Below are 14,603 nucleotides of genomic sequence, written 5' to 3' on the forward strand. Positions count from 1 at the left end.
TAAGCACTTGCCGACCGCCGCACGCCGATATACGTCGGCACAATGGCAGCGGTGGGCAAATGGGCGTACCTGTATGTCCCCTTTAATCTGCGGGGCTGGTGGGCCCGCGTGCCCCCCGCGTACAGCGTGACCGCGCCCACGGGTCCCGCGGACTCTATGTCCGCCGGTGTCCCGCGATCGTGTCACGGAGCGGCAGAACGGGGAGATGCCTATGTAAACAAGGCATTTCCCCGTTCTGCCTAGCAACATGACAGGGATCTACTGCTCCCTGTCATCGGTAGCAGTGATCGCTGTCATGTCAGTGGAAGCCCATCCCCCCCCCCCCCCCCACAGTTAGAATCACTCCCTAGGACACACTTGACCCCTTGATCGCCCCCTAGTGTTTAACCCCCTTCCCTGCCAGTGTCATTTACACAGTAATCAGTGCATTTTTATAGCACTGAACGCTGTATAAATGACAATGGTCCCAAAATAGCGTCAAAAGTGTCCGCCATAATGTCACAGTCACGATAAAGATCACAGATCGCCGCCATTACTAATAAAAAAAAATAATAATAAAAATGCCATAAAACTATCCCCTATTTTGTAGACGCTATAACTTTTGCGCAAATCAATCAATATACGCTCATTGCGATTTTTTTTTACCAAAATTAAGTAAACTGAGGAAAAAATTTGTTTTTTTTTATATATTTTTTGGGGATATTTATTATAGCAAAAAGTAAAAAAATATTGCTTTTTTTTTTTCAAAATTGTCGCTCTTTTTTTCTGTTTATAGCGCAAAAAATAAAAACCGCAGAGGTGATCAAATACCACCAAAAGAAAGCTCTATTTGTGGGGGAAAAAAAGGACGTCAGTTTTGTTTGGGTGTAACGTCGCACGACCGCCGCAATTGTCAGTTAAAGCGACGCAGTGCCGAATCGCAGAAAGTGCTCTGGTCAGGAAAGGGGGTAAATCCTTCCAGGGCTGAAGTGGTTAATATGAGTTCGGTTTTAAAGGGACGAGGTGGCCACCCCAGGTAGGAGTTGTCCTCTTCTCCCATCTGGCGCCTGGTCTGTTGGTGGAGCTGGTGTGTCCAATGAAAATTTGATGGAACCCTTTGCAAATCTGTATCCAGCGCCGTGTTTATGTTGGGGTGGCCTGGCAAAAAAAAAAAAAAAAAGCGGTCCTTCCAGTATGCATGGTAGGTCAATTTTAAGACGTCAGGATTTAAAAATGGTCGTAATTTATTATTTTTCTGCAGTCTCTTATTAAATATGACCACTGCCCCTTTTAACCTTTTTAAATGTGATATTATTGGACTTATTGTGAGATAAATGATGTTAATAAAGGTCAGCTGTATTGTTAAAGTGTCAGCGCTGACATTATTTACCGCTGCGTCGAGTTTGCGAGATGTTCGGGGAAGAGAATAATGAACGTAAATGTCAGGCGTTTTTTGTCGGGGAGTCTCATCTGACAATATTTATGGCTTTATTCTGTAAAGTGGTGAGAAAGGGTCTATTATCTGCTTACAAGAGGAAATAAAAAAGAAAATTCTAAATGTATATAAAATTTTATTAGTTTGCTGTGAATTTTTTGCCCACCACTGACACCAGCTTAGTTTATCCAGTGAACGTGATCCGACTGAACATTGTTCCAATATACTTGTATGCTTATCCGTGTGCACAGTACAGGTTTAAAGGATTTACAGTGGTTATAGAAAAGAATCATCCCCTTTAAAATAATCACATTTTGTTGCTTTGCAGCCTGAAATGAAGACAGACACGGTTTTTGTTTTATTCAGCTGCATTTACTTAGTGCAACTTATAACATCCAATTGAAAGATATAACACCAACATGTAAAAAATAAATAAAATAAATAAAAAATAGAGTCACAGAGTTGGAAAAAGGACCCCCCCCCCCCCCCCCCCCTTGTGTCAGTATTTTGTTGGACCACCTTTTGCTTTAATTCCAGCCTTTAGTCTGTTGGGATTTGTCTCTATTAACTTTGCACATCTAGAGTTTGCAATATTTGCCCACTCTACTTTGAAGAACTGCTCAAGTTCAGTTACATGTGATGGTGAACGTTTGTGGACTGCAGTCTTCAAGTCATTCCACAGATTTTCAATGGGGTTTAAGTCTGGGCTCTGACTAGGCCATGCAGGGACGTTCACCTTTTTCTCCTTCAACCCCTGTGTGGTCATTGTTGTTGTGTGCTTTGGGTCATTGTCATGTTGGAAGGTAAAACCTTCTTCCCATTGACAACTTTCTGGCAGAGAGCAGCAGCTTTTCCTCAATAATTTGAGGGTATTTTGCCCCATTGATTCTTTCTTCTATCCTGACAAGTGCTCCAGTCTCTGCTGCAGAGAAACGCCCCCATAACATGATATTACCACCCCCCATAACATGATATTACCAACCCCCATAACAGGAGATTACCCCCCCATAATAGGATATTACCACCTCCATGCTTTACTGTAGGAATGATGTTATGTGGATGCTGAGCTGTATTGGATTTCCGCCATACATACAGTGCCTTGAAAAAGTATTCATACCCACGGAAATTTTCCACATTTTGTCATGTTACAACCAAAAACATAAATGTATTTTATTGGGATTTTATGTGATAGAGCAGTGATGGAGAACCTTGGCACCCCGGATGTTTTGGAACTACATTTCCCATGATGCTCATGCACTCTGCAGTGTAGTTGAGCATCATGGGAAATGTAGTTCCAAAATATCTGGGGTGCCAAGGTTCTCCATCACTGTGATAGACCAACACAAAGTGGTACATAATTGTGAAGTGGAAGGAAAATGATAAATTATTTTTTACATTTTTTACAAATAAGTGTGAAAAGTGTGGAGTACATTTGTATTCAGCCCCCCGGAGTCAATACTTTGTAGAACCCCCTTTCTCTGCAATTACAGCTGCAAGTCTTTTTAGGGATGTCTCTACCAGCTTTGCACATCTAGAGAGGGACATTTTTGCCCATTCTTCTTTCCAAAATAGCTCAAGCTCTGTCAGATTGGATGGAGAACGTCTGTGAACAGCAATTTTCAAGTCTTGCCACAGATTCTCAATTGGATTCAGGTCTGGACTTTGACTGGGCCATTCTAACACATGAATATGCTTAGATCTAAACCATTCCATTGTAGCTCTGGCTGTATGTTTAGGGTCGTTATCCTTCTGGAAGGTGAACCTCCATCCCAGTCTCAAGTCTTTTGCAGACTCTAATAGGTTTTCTTCTAAGATTGTCCTGTATTTGGCTCCATCCATCTTCCCAACAATTCTGACCAGATTCCCTGTCCCTGCTAAAGAAAAGCATCCCCACAACATGATCCTGCCACCACCATGTTTCACAGTGGGGATGGTGTGTTCAGGGTGATGTTCAGTGTTAGTTTTCCACCACACATAGCGTTTTGCTTTTATGCCAATAAGTTCAATTTTGGTCTCATCTGACCAGAGCACCTTCTTCCACATGTTTGCTGTGTCCTCCACATGGCTTAACAAAATATTACAGCGCACACATGCAAAAAAGACATTTACCTCCAGCAAGGCTAGTTTAAAACACCTAAACATTTTCAAAAAACATTATCAAAAAATATAGGGATTTGGTCACACCATATTGCTATATGGTGCTTAAGCCCACTTACTGCGACAAAGTACACCATGATTAGTGGGTCCTACACTATCCATAGGTTGGAGGTTCCTGCTTCTCTGAACCAGGAGAGCAATACACTCTTCTACATTAGTACCTCTCATTAGTGTCCACTTGTGTCATGGGTGGAGACCTCAAAGTTCTCCCATATAGAAGAGTGTAATGCTCTCATGGTACAGAGAAGCAGGAACCCCCAACCTATGGATAGTGTAGGACCCACTGATCATGGGGTACTTTGTCTCAGTAAGTGGGCTTAGCACCATATAGCAATATGGTTTGACCAAATCCCTATATTTTTTGATAATGTTTTTTGAAAATGTTTAGGTGTTTTAAACTAGGCTTGCTGGAGGTAAATGTCTTTTTTGCATGTGTGCGCTGTAATATTTTGTTCTGCTGTATGGTCTTATGGCTGCACCATCTTTAATGCATCTTTTAGGGTGTGCTCCCCAAATATTTTGTTTGCCCCACATGGCTTCTCGCAAACTGCAAGAAGGACTTCTTATGGCTTTCTTTCAACAATAGCTTTCTTCTCGCCACTCCTCCATAAAGGTCAGATTTGTGGAGAGCACAACTAATAGTTGTCCTGTGGACAGATTCTCCCACCTGGGCTATGGATCTCTGCAGCTCCTCCAGAGTTACCATGGACCTCTTGGCTGCTTCTCTGATTAATGCTCTCCTTGCCCGGCCTGTCAGTTTAGGTGGACGGCCATGTCTTGGTAGGTTTGCAGTTGTGCCATACTCTTTCCATTTTCAGATGATTTTTTTATAACCTAACCCTGCTTTACACTTCTCCACAACTTTATCCCTTTATTTCTGATGTGTTCCTTGATGCTGTTTATTCACTAAGGTTCTCTAACAAACCTCTGAGGGCTTCACAGAACAGCTGTATTTATACCGAGATTAAATTACACACAGGTGGACTCTATTTACTAATTAGGTGACTTCGGAAGGCAATTGGTTCCACTAGATTTTAGTTAGGGGTATCAGAGTAAAGGGGTCTGAATACAAATGGACGCCACACTCTTCACATATTTATTTGTAAAAAAATGTTGAAAACCACTTATTTTCCTTCCACTTCACATTTTTGTGCCACTTTGTGTTGGTCTATCACATAAAATCCCAATAAAATAGATTTAAGTTTTTGGTTGTACCATGACAAAATGTGGAAAATTTCAAGGGGTGTGAATACTTTTTCAAGGCAAAGTATTGTTTGGTGCTGAGGCCAAATCATTCAATTTTAGTCTCATCTGTCCAACTTAAATGCACCTTGAAGATTCTGAGTCTACATAGAAAAAGGTGTTATGGTCAGATGAGACTAAAATTGAATGATTTGGCCTCAACACCAAATGATATGTCCAAAATACGTCCAAATATCACCATTCCTACAGTAAAGCATGGAGGTGGTAATATCCTGTTATGGGGGGTTTTCTCTGCAGCAGGGACTGGAGCATTTATCAGGATGGAAAGAAAAATGGATGGGGCAAAATACCGTCAAATTCTGGAGGAAAATCTGCTGCCCTCTGCTAGAAAGCTGTCAATGGGAAGAAGGTTTACCTGCCAACATGACAATGACCCAAAGCTCACAGCAACAATGACCACACAGAGGTTAAAGGAGAAAAAGGTGAAGGTCCTTGCATGGCCTAGTCAGAGCCCTTCTTGCGGTGGCAACTGCTAGGAGCTCAGTTGCTATTAACATAGACACATCCCCAGAACTACATCTCCCAAGAGCCTTTTTTTCTATGAAGAGTGTGTAAATAGGCTCTTGGGAGTCAAGGCAGCAATATTCTCGCAGGAGCAGCTATTGGGAGCTCAGTTCCAATAAATGTAGGCGCACCCCCAGAACTACATCTGCCAAGAGCACTTTCCCTACACACAGCATGTAGACAGGCTTTAAGGTCTCAAGGTGGCAAGATTCTTGCAAGGGTAGCTGCTGGGAGCTTAGTTCCTGTTGATATAGGCACATTCCCAGAACTATATCCCCCAAGAGCTCTTTCTCAAAACATAGTGTCTAGGGAGGCTCTCAGGAGTCAGGGCAGCAAGATTTTTGCAAGGGCAGCTGCTCGGAGCTTAGTTCCTATTGATGTAGGCACACTCCCAGAACGACATATCCCAAGAGCCCTTTCTCTACACGCAATGTGTAGACAGGCTCTTGGGAGTCAAGGCACCAGCATTTATTGCATGTATGTGGAGAGGTACATGGGGGGGGGGGGGGGGGGGCAGAAGGAGTTCTGTAGTCCAGCAGACAGAGATGACTACGCTGCTTGGGATTTGGGTGCGACAGAGGTGCTGTGTTGTCAGCCCAAAAAGGATTTTGGGAGCACGCCAGATTTCTGATAGATCAACCAATATTTTTCTGTACTTGCTGTGCTTTGCTAAAGAGATAAAACTTTGGGAAGAAATGCACATTCATTGCAGATATCTACTGAATATGAAGATGGGATGGATGAAGCAGCTTACAAACAATTCCCAGTGCCAGTTTATCATACAGGAAGCCAGGGGGCATTGTTAGGTCTACAAAAGATCTGGGGCTAGAGCCCATAGCAGCGTAGTAAAGAAAGTCATACGCTTGGACGGGCATACACATTTATATACAGTAATATACGTGTGTGTGTGTGTATATATATCCCCAGAGAGCCTCCCACTTATATCCGGGTACCCAGAAAGCCCCCCCATAAATCCTCTGTAACTCTAAACAGGTAACCTGTAAAGGTTTTTAAAACGTCACCTATGGAGATTTTTAAGTACCGTAGTTTGTCACCATTCCACAAGTGTGTGCAATTTTAAAATGTGACACGTTAGGTATCTATTTACTCAGCGCAACATCATCCTTCACATTTTATAAAACAATTGGGGTATATATTGAGTTGTTTTTTTAAATTCATTAATGTGTATTTTTTTCCATAAAAATTGCGTTTACAAAAATGCTGCGCAAATACTGTGTGGCATAAAAATTGCAACTATCAACATTTTATTCCCTAAGGTCTCTGCTAAAAAAAAAAAAAAAAAAAAGTATAATGTTTGGGGGTTATAAGTAATTTTCTAGCAAAATATACTGATTTAAACTTGTAAACAAAACATGCCAGAAAAAGCCTGGTCTTCAAGTGGTTTTGTGCTGATGTTTTTCTTCTTTTTTCTTTGTAGGAGGATGATACATCTATTACTCTCGTGGATCCTCTTTGGTCAGATATACAAGAGCTGAAGATTATTGAGTCAGAAGAAGAACTTTCTACTTCTGCAGGGACTGCAGCAGATTCGAACAGAGCTCCATCACCATTTTCTCAAAGCAGTGAAGCTGTAAAAGAAGACAGCTCTTGCGATGGAGCACCTGAACTGAATATAGGGAAGGACATTCCTCATTCGCTAGATGAAGACAGTGGTAATACGGCAGAGGAAAGCAGGAACCAAAAGGAAAATGTAATTCCTCCAAATACAGAACTGGAAAATGACAGCACCCTACCTCAAGAAGCCCATGAATGTACACAGCAAGAACAAAGACTTGTTGACGAGCAAGATTCAAGATCCACCGCTCAAGAGCCAACTGAGGAGATTGCCCTTCAAAAGCCTGTGGCTGCTGATAAAGAGAGAAGAATGGCTGTTGTAAAAGAAAGTGAAAGTGAAGATGTGCAAGTGATTTCTGATATAATAAATGTAAGCAAAGGAGATGACATGGATGATAAGTCAGAAGAAAGAAAATCAAGTGAGTCTTTAGATAATGATGATGATCTTGGAGGGGACGGTGCACAGACATTTGAGCTTGAAGAACTATGGGAAGACCATCTATGGGTAACAAGCCCTTTGCACTCTCCAAAATTAAAGACTGTTGTAGAGACTGAGGCACCAGCCATACCACCAAAGAGGAGAGGAACTACAGGGGAACTATATAAAAGGCCAGGGTTTACACGTAGCTTATCCCTGGACAGTAAAGACACTCGAACGAGTCAGTGGACGTTGAAAATGGCTGGCATTAAAGCGGATGGAGGCTGTTACGTTATATCAAAGAATGATCAACTAATAAACCAAAATCTTAAACACGAACCACAGCATGGACAAATGATATCCAGATATCCTGAAATGTTGGTGGGTGGAAATGAAGTTGATTCTTTGCTTAAAACCGAAGACAATGAGAGAAGGCCAAGTATAGAACCCGTAACTGATCTTTCATGGGTTAAGGACAGTGAATTTTTGGATACTACAGTAGTAACTCCAAGAGAGCCGTTAAATTCCTTAGATAGTTTGCCTAATGTCAATGTTCAGGAGGTAAAGCCCTCAACTCATATCTGTAATAATCATCAACCAAATGACAGTGGTATTGCCAATGAAGGATCATCAGAGGAATCTCAAAGTCAACCTTCATCCTTGAAATCAGATTCATCTTCTTCATCTGGAGCAATTTTTACATTTGAAAACACATCCACCCAGAATCCTGATGTTACAAAACATCAGCAGATTCATCAATCAACCACAACTACCACACTATCTTTGTATGATCGATCAAAAAGTTTGAATGAGAAACCGTGTTCTCACCAAAATAGCGATTCGGATTACTCATTGGCAAATCATGCCCCAACGGGACGTCGTAACTCCGCTCCAGTGAGCGTCTCAGCAGTTAGAGCTTCATTTATGATAAAAATGTGCCAAGCCAAAGCTGTGCCAGTAGTACCACCAAAGGTTCAGTACACTCAAATTCCTCAGCCATTACAAGTGTTAAATGCAGATTCAGAAGTTCTTCCTCTTGAAAAAAAAGATAGTGAACCTGATTCGACAGTAAAGCAGGCTTTACCCCAAGTTACAGAACATAATGACATTCCAAAGACACCAAAGACTGAGGTTAAAGCTGTGGAGGAAAAGGAGAATAGTGATCCAGTTTCGACAGATGCTACTCATCATTCCACTATGAATTCCTCTTCAGACAACAACCGTGGTGTTTCTCAAGATGTTCCAGTTCTTCGCCGCAAGCGAACTTCAGATGGGGAGGCTTCTGGGGACACGCCTTTTTCATCTAAATTGGAACGCCCTTCTGGAATTTCAAAGTCTTTTAGGTCCCGACCAGGAAGACCTCAAAGTCTCATACTGTTTAGCCCACCTTTTCCCATTATGGACCATCCTTCAATTGATTCCAGAATTCTTCTAACTCCTATTAAAAGCCCAACTCAGACCACTTCACAGGAGTCTGCGGGAGAAAACCAGAGGACTCCAGATGGGGTCATTCTCAGGAATAAAATGACAATCCCCAAAAACGGGCAAAGACTAGAGACATCAACCAGTTGCTTCTACCAACCACAACGGAGGTCTGTCATCTTGGACAGCCGGAGTGGTAGACAAATTGAGTAGCAGATGGAAACCAGGGTATATACATTTTTATGCAAAAGAGAGAATGTTGTTGATCTTTGGATCTTTCCTTGCTACAGCTAACATATTTTGCTACATTTCTGGGTCAATTTATACCCTCCAGTGATGGCAAAGTTATATGTAAATAATTAAAAGATCCAAAAAGAACCAAGAATCCAATCTTTAAAACGTTTATTTAGTGAAGGAGATTTTTTTTTGTGTTGGTTGTTTTCTTTGTCTACCTAATGATGGACAGTACTCTTTATTATTTGTAATATTAACAATATTGTATAGCTGCAGTGCAGTTTATCCAGTCTGATTGATCCAAAGATGTCAATGTTTGCTTAAAGTTGGGGTCTCCAAACTTTCTGAACAAAGGGCCAGTTTAGTGTCCTTGAGGCTTTAGGGGGGGGGGGGCAAACTGTGACCAGTAGGTTTAGAAAATGCCCTGGTGTAATTGAGAGTAAACAGGGACCCATTATTGGTATCAGTGGGAGGAAAAGTGCCTCATTGTTGGTATTCAAGTTTGGAATGGTGCCCTATCGTTGGTGTCTGTGCGAGGAATAGTACTCAGTCGTTGGTATCTGTAGGAAGAATAGTGCCCCATCATTGGTTTCAGTGGATGGCATGGTGCCCCAATGGCCAAATAAAGGCAAGCAAAGGGCCACCTCCGGCCCATGGGCTGCAGTTTGGAGACCACTGACTTAAAGTAATCAGAAAGTAGCATGGTAACAAAATTTACAGCAGCCCTGTGATGACATTTGGTAAGACACATGGAATTAAAGATCTTAACTTGACAGCACTTTGCAAAATATCGACTATGCAAAACTTTTTTTTTACAAAACCAAACATTGTTCCCCATGTTTTGCCATGTATCCTAGTAAAGATCCAATGACTGAACTGAAGTATGAGCTAGATTAGATGACCTTCAAAACGAGTAGGCCCACTTTATGTTTTTAATTGTTTTTAAAATCCTTTGTATTTTATCAGAAAAAGATCTTGTGGAGGAGAATTGTATTATATTAATATTTCAGTAGTTTTTTTTTTTTTTTTCCTCAGCCGTAAGATCCACCTCAAACTCTGTTTAAATATGTCCCTTCAGCAAAATAGATGTTAAACTTGCCAGTACAATGCTGAACTATGGCAGTCTTTAGGGTTAATTAGCATTGTAATATGTTAGGTAATGGGGGGGGGGGGGTCACAACACTTTTTGTTGATTTAATTTATTATTTTTAAAATCATTTTCACAACTTTTACAGAATAAGATGTATCAGGTAGCCATAAATGGGGCAAATGATCACTCACAATGCATTTTACACATAGCTCTGGGAGGTTAGCAGTTGAGCATAGAGGACCATATTAGAGCCTTTGAAAGGGCTTGTTATTTTTTTGGTAGAGATTTTCATGATGGAAAATCTTTGGTAGTTAAAGTATTATACACTTTCCTTCAAAAATCTCCCTGCCACAGTTCCAACTTAATCTTCAAGCCATGGCAAATCCAAGAAAGGACATTTTCCTCCTTCAACTTCATTCTCTGTAATGTAAAATACTGTAGATGAAGAAACAAGCAGCAAAGAGTGAAACTCCTTTTTTTAGTGGCTCTAATATTTGGATCACAAGATTGGAGCGCCATACCGAAATGTTGGCGGTCAAAATGAGATTTTATTCCAAACACATAGTTAACGTAACCTCCAACGTGTTTCGGAGGCCCCACTTTGCCCCTTTCATTAGTGCTTAGGAAAACAGTTCGTAAGGACTCAGCACAGGCTAAAACTTAGATGAGCTCAGAAAGAACAGTGACTTCATAGACTTATATTAGAAACACTATTGGTTAGTTGGAGTAGCAGCTTGACGACAGTTGCTCAGCAGCTACTGAGTCCATCAAAGTTTTATTCTTGATCAGTCCTCAACCTTTTTTCAGTCAAGGCACCCCATAACATTCTGCACATTCTCGCGGCATCCCATTCTAAAATGTTAAAAATTAAGCTAAACCAACAGCAACATACACACATGTAGGACACCAAATGTTGGAGGTGAAACCAAACACATCTTTGCAAACTGCTACTGACTACTATTCCAGTGTTTCTCTTCTCCCTCAGCTGCTCTGCCTCACTCAGATAATGTAACCCCAATGCTGAGTGGGGCAGGGCAGGGTCAAACAAGGATGCTGTGAAGGTCCCCAACGTCCTCCTTATCAACTGATGGCATCATTGGTTGTTAGGACGTTGTAAAGGTACATAATTAAAACATTTGGCTTTGCGTAACTAGAAGGCAAGCTTGACCCACCGGCTGATATGTATACAATTTTTGGCCATTTTTTTTTAGATATTATTTTAAGGCACGCCTAAAGAAACCTAAAGACACTCTGGTTGAAAAAAGGCCTTTCTAGACATCTTTACTACCAAAGAAACTGGGACTTTTTAGGAACTACAAACAATATGGGTGGCACAGTGATGTAGTGGGTAGCACTCTCGCCTAGCAGTAAGAAGAGTCGCTGGTTCGAATCCCAACCACGACACGACCTGCCTGGAGTTTGCATGTTCTCCCTGTGCCTGCGTAGGTTTCGTCCGGGTACTCCAGTTTCCTCCCACACTCCAAAGACATGCTGGTAGGTTAATTAGATCCTGTCTAAATTGTCCCTAGTATGTATGAATGTGAGTTAGGGACCTTAGATTATAGGCTCCTTGAGGGTAGGGACTGATGTAAATGTACAATGTATATGTAAAGCGCTGCGTAAATTGACGGTGCTATATAAGTACCTGAAATAAATAAAAATAAATACAATCAAGTATGAATAAAATTCAATATTATCTTATTATTTTACGAGAGTATTGTAAGATTAATCCTGTATTTTAGTCATACTTGGTTGTAGTGTTATAACGCCTAAAAACTCCCAATTTCTTTGGTGGTAAAGTTGTCTAGTATAGTTGGGGATGCTGGCACTTAAATCAAATCTGTGGGTCACCATTACATTTTAGATGGATCCAAGTTTTATCCTACATTTGGAATAAAATCTACTTTTGGACTCCAGCATTTTGGTGTGGTGCTCCAAACTTCTGAACCAATTATTACATCTACATCCTGAGGTTTCTGTGGAAGTTCATGGGTGCACGTGTTGGATAGGTGCAGGGTGGTGTGGCAGATAATAAGCACGCAGAGTCCAGATTTAACAAAAGCAGTGTTTTGCGGAAATAGCAGAACAGTATAAACAGCGGAGAGGCTCACCCGACTAGGGGAACTTACAGTTCAGTGCAGAGACAGCTGTGTGTAGACTCAGTCTGCCACAAGGAGCAGAATGCGGCCTAGCCAGTCCAACCCAATGTGGAAGCTTCCTGAGAAGGTAGACATAGTCCCTGCTCTTTCTCTACTCAACCGGAACCTTTCCCTACCGCTAGTGCTGCCCCTGTAAGACGGGGTGACCTGTCCTTACACTAACCACTCGCATAAAGCGCCGAAACCCAGGGGCGGAGGCTTAAATAGACTCTGCTTGGTCTAAGTTGGCCACCAGGGTCAAGAGCATCCAACCAGATCACTGCCCGAGGAAGTCTTAGAGAAATCCAGTTTCTCTCAACTTCCTCCCCCAGCTGCATTGCCACTACGGTCGAGTGCCATCTGCAGTGGAGAATATAGACTGCATCTGCCTACACACTGAGGCGACCCACCTATTCCCCATTGGGACATTATCAGTATAGTTTTGATAGCACTAATCTCATGTACCAAGTAATATCTACCTAAGGTTCTAGGCTCCATCAATCCACTAACTTCTAGGCTGTGGCAGTTGGGCAGAGTTGGTAACATGCAGAGTTCTTGACTAATCCCCAAGACATATAAGAAGACCGTGAGTGTTTCATCCTGATGGCATCTACCCAAAAGCTGAAATGTGCATTGTATTTCAACTTACGCTTTAATAAAAAGATTCAGGTAGCAATAATTTAACACCCATTTAAAGCTAAACTCTAGGAAACAGCTATTTACATACATATACCAGATCTATTTTACATGCCAAAGTTAATTTATCCAGTTTCGTGATTAAGGCAGCTCTGTCACACCGCATGGCAAGTTGGTGACCTCCTTTTTTCTGCCAAGCAATGCAGCTTGGCCACAGAACCGCTTCCAGGGTGCTGATTGGAAGGTCAAGGAGCAGCAGCACACACATGAAGCCATCACTCTGCTCTCTCCTCTTGTCTGCAAACTTTCAGAATTATACTGATAGTACTGGCAGGAGCAATAGAGCTTGAATAGCTGTTCTTGATTGAAAAATACATTGAAAGATTTTAATGATTAAACTGGATTAAATTGTTTTTTTTTTTTTTTTTTTTTTTTTATATTTGTCTGGGGTTCAGCTTTAATTTTTTTTTAACTAATTTATCTTGATGTATCAGAAGCAGAAAGCCATTGCTAATATTCCAGTAGCAAGCTCAGCTGACAGTGGGGTATGGCTGTATTATATGTACACAGGTAAAATGGAGTATACTATGTTATTGTAACTATATTTGTTGTATCTAAGCAGTGTTCCAGAATCGTATTTGTACAATAATATAAATATGAAGAATATAAGTAAATATATATAAAAGAATTGAGGGCTGTGAAGAAGACCTTTAAAAACTGGACCAGAAGTCATGCAGAAATGAGGTGCTAATTTAACTTGTTTCGCACATCCATTACCTTCTAATAAAACTGGAATATGTAAATGAGCTATTGAAGGGTTCCTCAGAGGCGGGGAAATGTGCAAAACAATGCTGAGGTCAGCAGGCCTGTCTGATTGTCCAGCCTCTGAAGAAGCATGCAGAGTACTTTTACCATTGAAATGGGGCTCTGTACATTGAAGGTGATTAGAACTGACTGTTTAGCTATCGATTATTTGTTTGCAATGTCCTGTTGTTTCAGTCCAGTTTATTACTGCAGTTTGGTCTGGAAAATAAACACATTTTTATAAAAAAATAAAAATAAAAAAATAAAAAATTGTTCTGGCTATTTGTTCCAGTGTGAAATGGGTAATAGTTCAATCTGTACGCTCGTTGAACATGAATTGCAGCAGGGTGAAGGATGTAATTTTGTCCTCTTATTTTCATCTTGAAGCATAATCACACCTTTTGAAAGATTTCAAATGTCAACTTTAAAAACCCGTCTTTATTCTCCTCTTTTTTGACACAGTAGTGAAAAAAGATAATGAAAGGGTCTTAAAATACACTATATTACCAAAAGTATTGGGACATTCCAGTCTTAGTACGTAGGGTTCAATATTGAGTTGGCCGACCCTTTGCAGCTATAACAGCTTCAACTCTTCTGGGAAGGCTGTCCACAAGGTTTAGGAGTGTGTCTATGGGAATGTTTGACCATTCTTCCAGAAGAGCATTTGTGAGGTCAGGCACTGATGTTGGATGAGAAGGCTTGGCTCGCAGTCTGCCCTCTAATTCATCCCAAAAGTGTTCTATCAGGTTGAGCTCAGAACTCTGTACAGGCCAGTCAAGTTCCTCCACCCCAAACTCGCTCATCCATGTCTTTATGAACCTTGCTTTGTGCACTGGTCCAAATCATTTGGTGGAGGGGGGATTATGGTGTGGGGGTTGTTTTTCAGGGGTTGGGCTTGACCCCTTAGTTCCAGAGAAGGGAACGCTTAAGGCGTCAGCATACCAAAAC

The 14,603-nt window shown here is 41.2% G+C and overlaps 1 protein-coding gene across 2 annotated transcripts in view; it reads left to right on the plus strand.

Annotated features, from left to right (window-relative positions):
* Positions 1 to 9,800, plus strand: part of ARHGAP31 (Rho GTPase activating protein 31) — a 322,286-nt gene extending 312,486 nt beyond the window's left edge. For both annotated transcript variants that reach the window (XM_073617391.1, XM_073617390.1), the window contains exon 12: positions 6,777 to 9,800. In XM_073617391.1, the coding sequence (XP_073473492.1) occupies positions 6,777 to 8,966 (2,190 nt within the window). In that variant the 3' untranslated portion in view covers positions 8,967 to 9,800. The remainder of the gene's footprint in view (positions 1 to 6,776) is intronic.
* The last annotated feature ends 4,803 nt before the right edge of the window (positions 9,801 to 14,603 follow it).

This window comes from Aquarana catesbeiana, linkage group LG02 (genome assembly GCF_042186555.1).
Source record: "Aquarana catesbeiana isolate 2022-GZ linkage group LG02, ASM4218655v1, whole genome shotgun sequence".
NCBI lineage: Eukaryota > Metazoa > Chordata > Amphibia > Anura > Ranidae > Aquarana > Aquarana catesbeiana.